The sequence below is a fragment of the Anomaloglossus baeobatrachus genome, chromosome 1 (genome assembly GCF_048569485.1).
Source record: "Anomaloglossus baeobatrachus isolate aAnoBae1 chromosome 1, aAnoBae1.hap1, whole genome shotgun sequence".
NCBI classification, from domain to species: domain Eukaryota; kingdom Metazoa; phylum Chordata; class Amphibia; order Anura; family Aromobatidae; genus Anomaloglossus; species Anomaloglossus baeobatrachus.
In genome coordinates this window covers 865408819-865425781 of record NC_134353.1, presented here as the reverse complement: position 1 = coordinate 865425781, position 16963 = coordinate 865408819, and the positions used below count along the sequence as shown (strand labels likewise).

At 44.1% G+C, this 16963-nt stretch overlaps 1 protein-coding gene across 10 annotated transcripts in view; it reads left to right on the top strand.

Moving 5' to 3' along the window:
* MAST4 (microtubule associated serine/threonine kinase family member 4) overlaps nt 1–16963 on the top strand; it is a 775598-nt gene that overhangs the window by 535984 nt on the left and 222651 nt on the right. For 2 of the 10 annotated variants that reach the window (XM_075326018.1, XM_075325992.1), the window contains exon 1: nt 13379–13782. The exons of the other annotated variants lie outside the window; for them this stretch is intronic. In XM_075326018.1, coding sequence (XP_075182133.1) covers nt 13697–13782 — 86 coding nt within the window. In that variant the 5' untranslated portion in view covers nt 13379–13696. Of the gene's footprint in view, nt 1–13378; nt 13783–16963 lie in introns of those variants that run through there. 10 annotated transcript variants of the gene reach the window in all.

Sequence of the window (16963 nt, the reverse complement as noted above, 5' to 3'; positions counted from 1 at the left end):
GGCATTTTAGAATACTGTATAAAAGTACCCAGGCCGCTCTGTATAATGTATATAATACTATATTATATTATTATACTCACCTGCAGGGCTGTCTGGTCTGATGAGCGTCACTGGTCTCAGTCTATATATGGAGAGAAGGTATGAACGCCAGTGACTATGCAAGGGGAATACATGTAATAGCAGAAACTGCTGTGTGAATACTGGCCTGAAAAATACAATAGCTACATGCAAAAATGAAAAAATAAGTGGAATCTGCATTACTGCCATGAAATATGAATAAAGAGAAATTTAGCTATTGAATTGATCAATGCAACAGAGCCCCAAAACCTCTTCACGATATTCTCTTATTTTTGGGGTCCCTAGCTAATGTGTGTCCTCTCATTCAGTTCAAAAACTTACCAAGTATGGGAAGCTGAGACCCAGGCTATATATCTATAATGTGGACCGGCAAGGTGTGGGTGGGGCCGGGTTCACAAACGAAAGACTACTAACAAATAAAGAAATAACATTTCGAACACCATTCTAAGTCTGAACTGGGTGCAAAAACCTAAAAAAACATCACTATGGGGAGATAAGGTATGCACATGTGACGCCCTGGGCAAGCCAGGGGTCACAGGTCACAACACCACATGCACCCCACATTCCCTGCAGGTACACAAGCTAACCTAAAAATCCTTGTTGCCTTCCTCCAGGGGCTGGTGTTCACACCAGGGGGTGGAGCCAGGCGGTTGGTGTCCGCCCACCAAGGAGTTCACAGCCCTTGGAGGCGGGAAGAACCAGAGAGTTTAACTCAGGCAGAGCTTGAGTGAGGGACAGTTAAGAGGAGTGGAGTGAAGGAGTAGGAGGTGAACAGAGCGTAGCTCAGGAGGGAGCTAGAGTGAAGTAAAAGATCAGTGGAAGTGACAGCCTGAAGTTAGTCTGTGGCTGTGTGCCCGGACGGAGTCAGCAAGGTCAGCAGACGGCGGTGAAGGTCTGCAGTGGGACTGTCTGGAGGTTGCTGGAAGGACCACAGAGGCTGTGTGCCCGGGGGTCTGGAGCAGTATACAAAGGGTAGTCAGCACCAGGGCAGGGGCCTTTCGGATCCCGGCAAGGCTTGGAGTCGCCGTAAATTGCCAAATCCGTTAGTGAAGGGGACGTCTGTCTCCCAACAAGCAAGTCCTGATTGACGGCAAAGGTCCAACCACAACGGGGAAACGCCGCCACCGCCAAGGCACCAGTTTCCCAGGGCCGGCGCCTGCGGGCAAGAGAGTGGCTCCTCCGGTCCAGATTGTAGCCGGGGAGCGGGTAACCGGTGGGAACCCATCGCTACCAAACAGACATTTCAAAGGTGCAGGGAAGAGACTGTCACCGCTAACTGCAGGGAACCGCAGCACCGTGAACCGTCCGAGGGACCCGTCCAACCAGCCGTTTGTTTACCGAGAACTGTGTTGTGTTTACTGGCTGAGTGAGTACCACAGTGCCGCAAGGCACAGCGCTGCCCCCTGCGCCCCTGCACCTCCAAGGGTCCCCTACCCACCGGCCCACCATCACAAGTCCATCCCTGGGCCCCGGGAGCACCACTACCCCTACCCACGGAGGGGCTCATCAACAACTGGCTGCTCCGCACCATCACTCCCGGGCTTCCTAAACAGAGCAGCGGTGGTGTTAACAAGTCACCACAACCGTGGGTGGCGTCACGGACAATAAATCCCCAAAACACCCAAACAACCCCCTCCCCCCATTTCACTCACGGGCGAGGAGTGCCGCTCGAGAACCCCCGGGATCCGGCCCACCGCTCGAGCCACCACTGAGCAGCAGCAGCCGGACCCGAGCAGAGGGGTGAGCGCGGTGCTGTCACCCTCCTCCCCGCCCGCGACACACACCAGTGACTATGCAAGGGGAATACATGTAATAGCAGAAACTGCTGTGTGAATACTGGCCTGGTCTCAGTCTGGCGCCTCCTCTCTTCCTTCCATCGCCATTCTCCATCCCAGCTCCGTGTGGATGACGCATCCTATACTTCTCTCTGCCCTGCTGAGAGCAACCAAAGTACTGTAATCTACATAAATAATTGACTTTCACATGCTCACTACAATACTTTGATGTGCCCTCAGCAGGGCAGAGAAAAGTGTGTGCATGCGTAGTAGTGCAATGGAGGCCTCTATGTGAGTGATGTAGGAGGCGCCATCCACACGAAGCAGCAAAGGAGGACAGTGACTGCACAGGATAGAAAAGGCACTAGACCCCAGACTATGGCATGGACACTCATCGGACCCGACAATCCCGCAGCTGAGTATAATAGAGGTCTTTTTTATATTATACAGAGCCTAGGCCCTTTTTATATACAGTATTCTGGAATACCGAAGTCACTCCTGGTGGCTGCAGCTTATAAGAGAAAATCCTGGTGACAGGTTCCCTTTAAAGAAAATATACTTAATGCAGAAACTCTTCAATCATAATAGTTTATTTCCAGTTATTCTCTAATTGGATATCTAATTCTTTGGAATACATGTTGGCATACTGATATTACAGCTGCATGCACCAGTCCATTGTAATGTGTGGTTAAAAACCATAATTGCTGTTCAGAAAAAAAAAATACATAAAAAAATTAAAATTGCAACAGCAGAACAATGACTGCTTCACATGTCTGCACAAGGAGCACACTTTCCAAGCAGGTTGTGATTTTTTTTCTTCCTGGCGTCACTCGAGTATTTAGCTCTGCTCCCGTCATTGTTTCTGATTATTCATAATAAGCATTGTCTGGACAGAGACGCTGACGTGAAAGTGCGAATAAAATCTTACACCAGACAGCGATACTGAGTGTGTTTTAATATGCAGCTGAAGTCTTTCAGTAGCCCAAACATATTAGCAAAGGCTTTCTGGGACAAACCTTTAAACCATGGCTGTAGTTTTAATTTTTACTTTATGAATTAATACTACACATGAAAATATGAAACTTTGTAAGCTGATTCTTTCACCTCCTGGATTTGTCTGTCTCAATTCATAAGAAAATCTATGTTCAGTGAAGACAGATTTCCCTATTACTGAGATAGGAGGTGGCAATTGGTGCTTTTAAAATTCTATGGAGGAGGAGGAGCTAGAGGCGGGGACAGACATTCTGCTGCAAGTTCTCCTGACCTTAGTACCAACATTCACCTCCTATCTCAGTAATTGGAAAATCTGTCTTCACCGAAGGCTGGTCTGACCTTTGAATTGACAATGAAAGAACAGTCCAGGAGGAGAGAGAAGCCAATATCTTAGATAGATAGGATATATTACAAAGTTACTTATTTTCACATGTACTGTACTATTGATTAATAAAAAAAAATAATAAAGGAGGGTTACTCTTTTAACGTTGCACTTGAAAACAATACAAGTATATTGGGTTGCATTTTTATCTGTTCGCTCCTTTTCCACACCCTTCCACAGATTAGTGGTGCCAGTGGAGACTGGTTATGTCTTGTGTTCATATTATTTTTGTGCCCATTATAGAGCTCAAGTTTTAACGTTATTAAAATGCTCTAGATGGAATTTCTCCTGAACATTTCTTTTGTATGTCTGGGAGATAATTTGGACAAGTAGTTGTCATGCGGTCTGCATTGCCGGGTGTCATGGAGGTGTCGGAATCTGTTCACTTTGCAGTGTCTGACAAACTTCCTGGGATTCTTTAGTTACTCAGCCTCTAATGGACGTCGGCTGGTTCCTGCTTCACTGCTCTCCAGTGGGAGTTAATTTCTGCTGGCCTGTGATCATCTGCTGGGAGCTCAGGCTGCTGATCACCATATCCAGCCTTTATAAGGTTCTGGATACTGGTGATGAGTGTTGGATATAGCTTTTTGCTTACTGGTTCCTGTGGTTATCCAGTTGTATGGTGATCTTCAAGTTGCGGGGTTCAGCGTCGTATGTGAGTTCTCCAGTTGTGTATTTATCTCCTACCCCTTTTGCGTTACTCCCCAGTTCACATATTGTCCCTCTTTTGAGTTTGAGCACAGTGTACTGAGTTTTTGTTTACTCTTGTCTGTGTTTATAGAGTTTTGGTTACTCGGTTTCCGGCCCACTCCCTGGGTGGGTGGGTGGGGGGGGGGGAAGTAGTATTAGGGTGGGGGGGGAAGTAGTATTAGGGCTTGGACACGAGACTGGGTCACATTTGAGGCTCGAACCTAGCCACCACAATGTCTATCTTCAAGGTAAGAGAGAGCACAGGGGCCCCAGTCTTAAGGTCAGCCTAGCAGCCCCTGTTCCATCCGTACACCCCCATGGGAGTAGTTGTAGAAATATGGCTACAGGTTGGTCTAGGCATCTATATTGAGACATGAGCGATTGTGTGGGAATATAAAGTGTGAGGTTATATTTGGCTGTTATGATGCCTCTGTGGTTTGCATATTCATGGTTATTATAAGGCAGGGAGCACATTGGTGATCCCTGATATTTTGGACCTCAGGAGATAGTTTATTTCCTTTCAATGGTGGTCGTACACTGTAATCTAAAGCAGACCAAAATGGGGATAAGTTAAAAATGTTTCAAAAATAATCCCAGAAGGTTCTCAGAAAGATGATACACCCAGTTTCATTGAACATTATTGACCTATTTGTATGACTGACTGCGGATTAAAATGTGATTGGTTGTGTTGACAAAACGATCATTCACCAGATTGTTCCACCATCGTCCTAGCTTTTTGGCCAATTTCACACTATTATGTAAAAAATTATCCCAATTTCCTTTAGAGGATATTGGTGGGCTCCATTCGGTCAATGCGTTTGCCCACATTACAGACAGGCGCACAGTATGTGTGTCACCTGGAATACTTTTGAAGACCATTGACTTTCTCGTAACCTGAGTATTTGGCCTATAGTGAACGCTTGAGTGTTCATTCTGTTGTATTCAGGACGTTTTCGAAGGTTCCAACATGTTTTGGTCACCCATCGAAAAAAGGGCGATATACAAGATGATATTGGCCCAAAACTCATTCACCTCATGGTCTCTCTCACACCTTTATCACCGACATGCTTTTTTTCTTGGGTTACAGTGAAGTAAATGCTGAAGTATTGTTTGCCAACAGCCATGAGAAGTGTTAGCTCCAACAGATGGAAATCTTCACACTGGATATTGAGTGTTTAACACTAGAAGTCCCAGAGAGGGGTCATTTAACATTTCTAACTTTGGAACCCAGAGAAGGGTCAAATGACCTGAAGGATTTTAGCTAACATCCTATAATCACTGTCTTTTGTTCTGTAATTAAGGCCATTACTGTCGCACCACAGGAGGTTGTTGTTTTCCATTGAGTTTAGCCACTTCGTTTCTAGTTAGTTCTATTCAGTTTGACCCTCTTTCGGGACTTCAGGGGGGAGCTCAAAATTTCTGGGACTTTTAGCGTTAAGTAGCGTCTTCTGACCCAGATGATCACCGTAGGATAGTTTCAAAAAGAGCTTTTTTTATTTTTTTTTAACTTTTATTATTTCCTCAAATTCACATGAAAAACCATTTCTATTAATAAGCTTCCTCTTCATTTTAATGATTAAAAAAGAATCAACATGTCTCAGGCATTTTTCCTTGAAAATAATGTTTGATTTGATCACTGAATATAAAAAAATAAGGAAAAAAAAATCCCTGTGTACAAAAAACATGTAAGAAAAATTACACCAATAAAATGCTCTTAAAACTTCAGGGTTTTAATGTGGATTTTTCAGCCAGAAATATTCATGTCAATAAACTTAATATTCTCTTAGGTTTTCTGAAGCAGCATGATGTAAGGAGCGATTCATGTATACAGCAGGGTACAAAGAAGTGTTAATTTTCCCCTATATCCACACCCTAGACAAAGATAAGGGGGTGAATCCTTCAGTCTGTCTTGCCTGGCAGGTTATTAGTTAATAGGTTAAGAAACATGTCTAATTAAAAGATTAAGGCTGCATTCGCACATCCGTATGAATATCTGAGTGCTGTCCAATTTTTATTTTTTTTTATTGGACAGCACATGGCCCTATTTAGTTAAATGGATCTATTCAACCATCAATGAAAACAATGTATTGAATAAAGAGATTCGTATAATGCGGAGTATGTCCTATCCTGATCCAATTTTGGTGCCTAATACAATAATCTTCAATACCAAGTAAACAGAATATAGTCCTTAAAAGCGGCGCCACTAACGTACAGGATCAACGTAAGTTGATATGTCCCATTATGGTTCAGACAAGTTCAATTTACCCCATCACAAAAGCGATGATTGACAGTCAGTGTTAGATCTTGAGTTTTTAAAATATATGTACCTGCAATTCCCATTTTTTTTTCTTAAAATAGTGAACTTTTTCCATGTGGACTTTTTTTTTTTTTTTTGGTGCCTTTGGCCTTAAAGAGGTGGTCCAATACACCGCATAGTGGCCACATATCGATGTAAAGCTCATAGAGAAGGCATTTCTCAAATACTTTGTATTGAGTTCTGCCTCTGAGTGGCGATATTTCGGTCTGCTCATCCCCATAATGTGACCCCCCCCCCCCCCCCTGGGCTTCATGACCTCTGAGATCTTGTGAGGTCATGTCAACTTCCAGTTAACCCACAACACCAAGGCGGTCCCAGTCTTTCTGAGTCACTGGGCTGTGGGTGACGTTTCACCGCTTGTCACAGCGCAGCATCTCCCGGCTCTCTTCTTCGCTGCAGAGCGCCGCAAGCAGGAACGATGTTGGGCTGTGATGAGTGGTGAAACTCCGCCCTCAGCCCAGTCACTCAGGGGTGCTGGGTCCCGCCTCGGTGATGTCGGGTCAACTGGAAGTTGACGTGACATCATGGGATCTCAGAGGTCACAACTGTGGAGTTACGTGATGTGGATGAGTGGACCACAATACCTCCGCTCAGAGGCACAATTGACTATACAAGGTATTTGAGAAAAGCCTTGTTTATGAGCTTTACATCGATGTGTGGCCACTATGCTGTGTAGTAGACCACCCCTTTAAGGGCGCTGCTTGAATGATCAGTGTGTGCATGGGACTACATATTGCAGTAAAGCGTTTGGAAATGGTCTTAAATTGTTTACAATTGTACACTTGTGCACTGGTTATTCGAAATAACCACAGCGTTGACTGATGTCATAAATAACACTGCATGTGCTACAGGTTCAGACTGAAGTGAATTATATTTTACGTTTATTGCATGTTTTAAGTACATCACTGCTGTTTTGTCATGGGTGCAATGGAGAGGATAGATTTTATGTAGACATAAAGCTTTTTGTGTAAAATGAGCCCATAGGTGCCTATTTCATCTTCACTCCTAATTATTCTTTTTAAGTGCAGAATAAGGATTTGAAGAAAATAGAACATATACTTCCCAGTCCTTATTCTGCACTTAAAAAGGGAGAAGTTATTTCAAGGAGCTACAACCAAAGTATGAAATCTATTTTATAAAATTTGCGCTAGGAACTTTGAAAACTTATCCTGTCCTTATCCTTATCCTGTCCTTTCATTTTCAGCCATATGGGTGATTTGACCACATGGTGAAAAGATTTTGCTCCCCATTCCTTTTTTATCTTGCACCCCCTTTCCACTCCTTGCTCTTTTCCAATATTTTACCCTTCTATTTTTCTGTCATCCGTTCCACCTTACACCTCTCCCTTACCCCTCTTTCCTCTCCCGAGCTCTTTCCCTTTCCCCTCTCGATCTTCCCCTTTCTACTACTGATCTTTCCCTTTCCCCTCCCGATTGCTTTCCCTTTCCCTTCGCTTTCCCCTCCTTATCTTTCCCTTTCCCCTCCTGATCCCTCTCCCTTTCCCCTCCTGATCCCTCTCCCTTTCCCCTCCCGATCTATCTCCCTTTCCCTTTCTGATCCCTCTCTTTCCCTTTCTGATCCCTTTCTCTCTTTCCCTTTCTGCCCCCTCTCTCTTTTTCTGCTCCCTGTCTTGCTCTCTCCCTTTTTGCTACCTCTTGCGCTCGCTCCCTTTTTGTTCCCTCTCTTGCTCTTGCTCCCTTTTTGCTCCCTCTCGCTCTCTCTCCCTTTTTGCTCCCTCTCTCTCCCTTTTTGCTCCCTCTCTCGCTCTCTCTCCCTTTTTTCTCCCTCTCTCTCCCTTTTTTCTCCCCCTCTCTCCCTTTTTGCTCCCTCTCTCTCCCTTTTTGCTCCCTCTCTCTCCCTTTTTGCTCCCTCTCTCTCCCTTTTTGCTCCCTCTCTCTCCCTTTTTGCTTCCTCTCTCTCCCTTTTTGCTCCCTCGCTCTCTCCCTTTTTGCTCCCTCCCTCTCTCCCTTTTTGCTCCCTCTCTCCCTTTTTGCTCCCTCTCTCCCTTTTTGCTCCCTCTCTCGCTCTCTCTCCCTTTTTGCTCCCTCTCTCGCTCTCTCTCCCTTTTTTGCTCCCTCTTTCGCTCGCTCCCTTTTTTGCTCCCTCTCGCTCGCTCCCTTTTTTGCTCCCTCTCGCTCCCTTTTTTGCTCCCTCTCTCGCTCTCTCTCCCTTTTTGCTCCCTCTCTCGCTCTCTCTCCCTTTTTGCTCCCTCTCTCGCTCTCCCTTTTTGCTCCCTCTCTCGCTCTCTCCCTTTTTGCTCCCTCTCTCGCTCTCTCCCTTTTTGCTCCCTCTCGCTCTCTTCCTTTTTGCTCCCTCTCTTGCTCTACCTTTTTGCTCCCTCCCTCGCTCTCTCCCTTTTTGCTCCCTTCCTCGCTCTCTCCCTTTTTGCTCCCTCCCTCGACCTCTTTCCCTTTTTGCTCCCTCCCTCGACCTCTTTCCCTTTTTGCTCCCTCCCTCGACCTCTTTCCCTTTCTGCTCCCTTTCCACTTCTGATCTCGCTCTCCCTTTGTGCTCCCGATCTCGCACTCCCTTTCCGCTCCCGATCTCGCTCTTTTTTCCCCTTCCCCTTCCACAGTGATTACAGGCTTGCATTAAATTTCAGTAAAGATGGGCTCTCTTAAAACAGTCGCCTTCTGACAACCCTTTTTTTTTTTTTAACTTTCATTTATAACTTTCTGGCCTGTGATTTATTAATGGTTATGTTATAAGTAAGATTTATAAAAAATTTTGTACATTGGTTTATAGGGTTTTCTACGTCCCCTAGGTACAACTCTACAAGATAGTTTCTTTTCTTTTTCAGTAGAGATAAGTTGCTTAGTTTTTTCCCATGGAGCATTGCCTGTAAGACCCTATTCTCCGCTGATCTTTTTAAATCAGTCACCAGATATTTACTGCTTAATCTGAGATCAGCCTAATGTGGAGACCTTCTTTCCAGCAATGTGGGCTCCTCGGGGTAGGTCTTATAAAATCACAGTTTTATCAGCAGAGATTATATCTGGGGAACTCGTAACCCTGCTGCCAAGTAATCCTCCATATTCATGAGCTCTGTGTAACCCTGACCGTGCCACTGATTGGCAGCTTCCTGTGTATACTTCATAGACAGCTGCCAATCACTGGTGTAGGTGGAGTTATACACGGTTCAGCTTTCAGAGAACTGCTAGATCTGTGGCAGAAAAAAACTGTTTTTAATCAAAACTGTAGCAAGCAGCCTAATAAGTGTCACATTGATTGAATTAGAGTCTCTGCCCCTACGTCACGCTGTTCTCATATTTATGGGCAAAAAAATGCTGATAGTTTCCCTTTAAGGACTGCCGATTATTTTTCTAATTTTAGCATACGTGCCGGTGGCAACATAAAAAATGTTAATTTAGGAAGATCCCTTATAAACTATAATGCTGATCTGAATGACCATGGCAGGCGGGAGACACTATTTACATATGGTTAATGTGAACTTGTCAATACAGGCTGTCCATGGTGGACAAGATAAGCTGAAAATGTCCACAGGGAGCCCTATGTATATCCTATCCATACAAAACAGCCATACACACAGAATTAGAGGTTTGTGCAATGTTAAAATGCCATACGGAACATGTCTTTATACAGTCATGGCCAAAAGTGTTGGCACCCTTGAAAGTACCGTATTTCTTACATAAAATTATTGCCATTACACGTGTTTTATTACACACATGTTTATTTCCTTTGTGTGTATTGGAGCACAAAAAAAAAAAAAACAACAAGAAAGAAGGCAAATTGGACGTAATTTCACACAAAACTCCAAAGATTAGCCGGACAAAATTGTTGGCACCCTCCACTAAATATTTGGTTGCACAGCCTTTGGAATAAATAACTGCAATCAATCACTTCCTATAACCATCAGCTTCTTCCACCTCTCACCTGGAATTTTGGACTCTTCTTTTGCAAACTGCTCCAGGTCTCTCATATGTAAAGGCGTCTTCTCCCAACAGCAACATAAGATCTCTCCACAGGTGTTCAATGGGATTTAGATCCGGACTTATTGCTGCCACTTCACAACTCTCCAGTGTTTTGTTTCCATCCATTTCTGGGGGCTTCTTGAAGTATGCTGGGGGTCATTGTCCTGCTGGAGTGACCTAGGACTAAACCCAGCTTTCTGACACTGCACACTACGTTGCAACCCAAAATCCTTTGGTAATCTTCAGATTTCATGATGCCTTGAACACAGTCAAGGCTCCCAGTGCCTTGACTGTGTGCAACCCCAAAACATCTTTTAACCTCCACCATTTTTGACTGTAGGTCCTGTGTACTTTCTTTGTAGGCCTCATTTCATTTTTTCTAATCAGTAGAATTCTGTGCTTTACCAAAAAGCTCTATCTTGGTTTCATCTGTCCGAGAAGGCTTTTCGCCTACTCAAGAACATGTTGGCAAACTGCAGTCTAGCGTTTTTATGTATTTGTGTCAGTAGTGGGGTCCATCCGGATCTTCTGCCATAGCATTTGATTTAATTCAAATGTGGACGGATAGTTTGTGCTGACGCTTTTGCACCCTTAGCCTGCAGGACAGCTTGACTTTCTTTGGATTTTGATTGGGGTTGATTATTATTATAGACTATCCTGCGTTGCAACCTTTCATCAATTTTTATCTGCCATCCACATCCAGGGAGATTAGCTACAGCACCATGGGTTGTAAGGATCTTGATTATGTTGGACAAAGAAACATCAAGCGTTCTGTAGATGCATTTGTAACCTGGAGAGTGTTGATATTTTTTCCATGCTTTGGTTCTTAAGTCCTCAGACAGATCTCTTCTCCTCCTGCCACTGTTAAAAAGTTACTAGAGCAGCAAAATGGCAAAAATTCCGTTTTTGTGGAAAAAAAAAGTCAGGCAACAAAAGTTGCAACATATTGAAAACAAAACATATTCTCCCAATTAAGACATTGTGAAGCAGCATTTAACAAAGAGTTAATGTGTAAAGAGCCATAACATTTAGATATGGATCAAGAAAGCACCCTCACTTTTTTTACACCAAAATATCCCTGCCCCTTCCTTTTTCATTTCCCACCCTCAATTGAAGTCACCATGGCTCGAGATCAAGCTGAAGGCTGTTAACGAACAGTTGAACTTGCACATTTCTTTTTTTTCAGACGTATTAAAGGGAACCTGTCACCATTTTTTTGGCCTATAAGCTGCGGCCACCACCACCAGGCTCTTATATACAGCATTCTAACATGTTGTATATAAGAGCCCAGGCCGGGGGTATAACATAAAAAACACTTTATAATACTTATCTAATGGTCGCGCTGTGGGCCTTATGGGCGTCTCCGTTCTCCGGTGCCGGCGCCGCCTTTTTTGGCCATCTTCGTCCTCTTACTGAAGCCTGTGTGCATGACGCGGATACGTCATACACACTCGCCAGTTTTGCGCAGGCGCACTACAATACTTTGACCTGCCCTGCTCAGGACCTGAATGCCGGCGAGTGTGTATGACGTCGGACTTGTCATGCACCGCGGCTAGAGAAGGAGAACAAAGATGGCCAAAAGTGTCAGCACCGGCACAGGACACGCCGGAGACGCCCATCTGGCCAACCGAGCGACCGTTAGGTAAGTATTATAAAGTGTTTTTTATGTTATACCCCCGGCCTGGGCTCTTCTATACAACATGTTAGAATGCTGTATATAAGAGCCCGGTGGTGCTGGACGCAGCTTATAGGCCAAAAAAGTGGTGACAGGCTCCCTTTAACTATGTATGTATCTGTATATATTTGCACAGGGATGGACATACCATTGGTGCAACCTGTTTGGCTACACAGGGTCCCAAAGGGTAAGGGGGCCCATTTCTACCTCCAAGTTAGGTGCCAGTTTGCATTTTTATGAGCTCTTGGGGCTTCAAAGTGCCCATATATTCTTCTTGCACGGGGGCCATGTTCAGGCTGTGTCCACCACTGTATTTGCAGGTATGGATATTTTTTTTTACTTTACAGGCTGTCCCTATAGATCAGGCACCCTATTTAAAGTTGTGTTTTTTTCCTCCATGTTTCATCCTTGGGGCAGCGCAGCTCTCCCGCCTCCCGGCTTGTATCTTCCAGCTGTGCTCTCCTGAAGATTGATAGACCAGCCTGGCAGCATGCTTGTGGCGCTGACCCGAGCTGTGCACTCCTTGATGCTCCAAGCAGAGGCGACTTTGCAATGTGGGAGAAGCCCCGGGGCATTAAAATTGTCCATTTTATTATATTTTATTTACAAAAAGATCAGCTGTTGAATTTATTGAATGCACTGCAAATGCTCAGCCACTGCTGGTAGAATGCAGCGGTGGACGGTAACCTAGACAACAAGCAGTACACAATAAAATAAAAATGTGTTCTTAAGATGAGGATTTTTTAAGTAAGTTGCAAAGTTGTTTGTTTTTGAGTAGTTTGTAATTTTAACAATTTTAACCATCAGTGATTTTGACCCTATCCTTTAAATCACGGTGCTCTTTCAATATAAATCTAATTGTATTTCTTTTTTGTATATATTTATGCATAACGGCTGTCGGAGATTTCATCCTAGGCTGTTTAATACAGTATTTTGTCTTTGAAGGACATGGCCGCCCCTTTCTCGTCTGTATTCTGGGTGCTCAATCTTCTTTATCTGTGTTATTGAGTCTCCAGATCTGACACAATTCACCAGAGTCAACAACTGTAGGATCGGCGTAGTGTTTACCAGCCGATATCTGTAACAAACATGCTACAATGTGGCACATTACCCACAGGACTGCCTCCTACCATCCCGTGCCTGCGTGACACAAGCTCTTTTATGCCTTTCCTTTTTTTTTATATTTATTTTTTTGCCTTCGTCTGAATTTTGTAATTTTAATTCTTTTTTTTTTTTACTCTATTAGCGAGAGATCAAAGGTGGCAGGTTTAAGTCTTGTGAAAGTCCCTGTGAGCAGCTGATGACAATGTGGGGACGTAACTGTGTGTTTTCTCCTGTTTTTGCACCCTGCGTCTTGTTTTTAGCCTCTGTATATATTCCTCCTGTGTGCACTTTTCCCTTCTGGTGGAGGGAGTGAATGTTAAAATCACAGCGAAAGTGATCTCTTCCTTGGTGGATTGATTACAGGAACATGTGTCTCCCCTGTGGGAGTGCATGAATGGTATCTGCCTAACATATGACAAGGTACCTTAGACTGAGGCGCATACAGAGTACAGGCTTTCAGGGAAGCACTGAGCCTCAGCCAGGCTAATTGTAGGGCTACGCCTTCTGAACAGGAGGTCAGTCTGCCTTATGGAGTCACTGTAGGCTCTGCTGTGTATGTGTAGGGGAGATCTGGGAGGATATGGACCAGGAGCCGCCTCGTGGTGGTGGAATCCTTGGGGTCTTCTGCAGTTGAGGGGCTTTTCCGTACTGTTCTCACACAGCTGTAAAGTCTTCTGGACATTGTTATTCCGTATTATGGAAGCGAACGTTGCCTGAGCTGAAACCATCGACTTGGTGTCACCTTTCAACATGTCAGATTCCAATTTCTGGACCGTGCTGTCTAATTTTACGCTGCCTCACTTAAGGAACAGGAACAGGCTCCGACGCACGCAAAGGTAAAGAAAAAAGTTGGGTATTTTTCTTGTACATGCTTGTTAGAACACGTCGTACCCAGTCCGGACAACAAAGAGGCTTTATTTTGTAATATGAACAGTTTGACGGAATATTGACTTGTCTCAGCTTCTCGTCCTCACATTCCTGTGTTTTTCATTGTTTGCGTAGTTTTTAGCAGACAGTGCAGTCACTAACACGTGAAAAGTTTTCCTGCTACTGTACACACTGGGCTCGGGTTCACAATCTGACAGTAAAGGGAAGGGGATGACTTTAGGGGACGACCTGATGCTATTTTTTGATTAAGGGTCGTTCTTAAAAGGTTTTTGTCCACCATTTGGATTTAGGTATCCTTGTTTTTGGTGTTATGTGCGTAAAATATGCCCTGCTTTGTCTTGGTCTTATTAATAGTTACCAAATAATATCTGTATAAATGTGATATTCTAAACCAGTGTGGGGTGTATGGTCTATTACAGGTGGACCTCATTCCCACCAGGGAGCTGAACTCTGAGCTCATGGCTTGCTGGACTGTATGAGCTCATGTAGCACTAATGCATGAACAATGCTAAGCTCCGTGACTAGTTCTAGATCATCATCATCTAATTACAGACTAACCGGGATACACAGTGACAAGTCCATGACCTAGCTCTCATGATGAGGGCTAAACATGGGAAGCGTTTCATTGTCATACAGACCTACGGCTACATTCGCGCATGCATTGTGGTCTTTGTGCTGTCCATGTTTTTACCCATACAGGATCATTAATCATTCTTCACATCCATTTTAACACCGAATTTGTGTGTCGGATCGGCGAGACTCAGACCTTGTCCCATTCTCATCCATTTTGCAGATCAGGCTCCTCCATTAAAGTCCGTTAAATATGGATTAAACTCAGAAGACATACTTTTTACATGGAATATCTAAAAAAAGATAAAAAAAAGATACGTTCGGGCTTTGTGCATGTGTTGTTTCCTGCCGACGATTTAGCAGCTTTTTTGTTTTTTACCCATTTTTAAAACTTGAGGTTAAACTGTACATCCAGGACTTTAAAATATAGAAATATGCCTAAGCACTTAACAGGCAGGTAGTTGCTACCTACCTGCCTGTTATGCCGGAACCGTTCTTTGCCAGCACAAACCGCTCATGCCGGCGATAAGGAGGATTTGTCAACAGAGCACCTGCTCTGTAGATTGGGCAGGACAGCTAACATCATGCTGATTGATAGCCGGCTCTCCCAGTTCGGCAGCGGGAGTCGGCTGCCAATCAGCATGACGACTGATGTCCTGTCCCGTCTACAGAGAAGAGCGGAGAAGAAGCCTCCACTCTATTGACTAAACCACTGTATCACCGGCAGTAGTAGTAGTAGTCTGTTACTGCTCTGTGGTAGTGAAGAACAGCACCGGGCACAGCAGGCAGGTAGGTGGCAACTACCTGCTTGTAAGTGCTTTGGCATATTTTTTATTTATTTTTTTAAACTCCCGGATATACCTTTTAACCTAAACTTTTTGAAAATTGATAAAAGACTGATGCCAAATACAGTCAATACGGATGACATGAGAAAAAAAACTGTCCACTTTACACACATGTAAAATGAGACGTGGTTGTGTGACCGATCCCTTAGTCAGTGCTCATCCTCCAGTTGCTGGTCACTTACATATCTAGTTCCTGATCAGGGACCTTCCATTGATTTCACTCTACTGTAGCTCCATGATGTGGACCCATAGTTATTCTTTCTGCTGGTGTGCGGTTCTGTATGAGAAAAGAAATGTGATATACAATAGATGTAATCCGCATATATTTTTTCCTCACTGATGAGAAGTAATTGCATCTGTGCCTTCTATGAGCTTTGTGTTCAGGGTTCTGAATATTGCTGGTCATCTAGGTCTCATTCAGACATCATTTTTGTTACATATTAGAATAACGGAAGCGTCTCATCAGTGATTCTCATCAGTTTGGTCAGCGTTTCATCAGTTTTTTTCACTGATGAGAAATTAAAAGTTTCTCTACTTTCTATCAGTCAATGAAAATCGGACAGCACATGGATGGCATCAGATGTTTCCCACTGTCCGATAGACACATAGTTGCACAACATTCGAATCAATAACTGACATGTGTCCGCGACTTTGCGCCACGGTCCTTGCAATCCGAGGAAAAAGTCTACCATTTGGAACAGCCCCACAGACTGTCATATATACACCTGCTATTTGTGAAAAAACTGATAGCACTAAAACAAAACTGAGGTGTGAATGAAGCCTTAAACACCTGGTGGCCAAATGGTTGTTTGGCCAAAACTATCTCTCCCGACTAGAGATGAGCAAACCTGAGGTTTAGTTTTCGAACCAAACGCCAAATTTAAAATTCAAGGTTTGGGGTTCGGATGCTTTACGTGCGGGACAAAACTCACGCAAGCCTCGCTGTTCTCGGGTACGCTTGGTACTCAGCCCTGTGCGAGCCACTTGCAGTGTGTGAATGGCTCACATTGGGAGTAACAACAGCATGATCAGATGTAGTGTGCAAAAAAGTTTGAAAAAGAACGCCCACCCTCCCCTGGAAGTGATCTACTTATAGCTGACTGTATGTGGGCGGAGACTCAAACTGCCAATCAGTGTCTTGATCTGGGGTTCGGGTCAAGCTCGAGCCTGTAGAGCTAGTCTTGTTGCTACCGGTGAACCGAGCCTCAATGGAACCGCTCATCTCTACTCCCGACTCCCCCATATGCTGGAATACTTGGCTCAGTTATATTTTCCTGTGTTCTCTGAGAGCGGTAAAGCCACTGGCAGATTCATCTGGCAGAGCCTTTTCTTCCTACCAAACAAAAAAATCGGCTGTTGATTTCAACTTTTGTGAGGTCTCCATCCATACACTAGATGGTTGATTGTTCCTAGGAAGATTGGCTACTTCAGTCCACTTTTATCTCATGTTTATAAGGGCCTTAAAAGGATTGTTCAATGATCACATATCTTGGAATAACAAAAAGTTCCACAATTGGATGTGTTAAATAAAAATGTTCCTTTGGTGAGATAATGTTATAAATGTGTCCCTGCTGTGTACTGTGTAATGGCCGTGTCTGACCATACAGGGACATGGTCTGATCATACCACAGCTCCTGGGAAGGGAAGAAAGTAAAGAGAGTATACAGCTAGGACAGCATGGAATCACAGGCTGATGCTTTCTGAAGGTAAAACA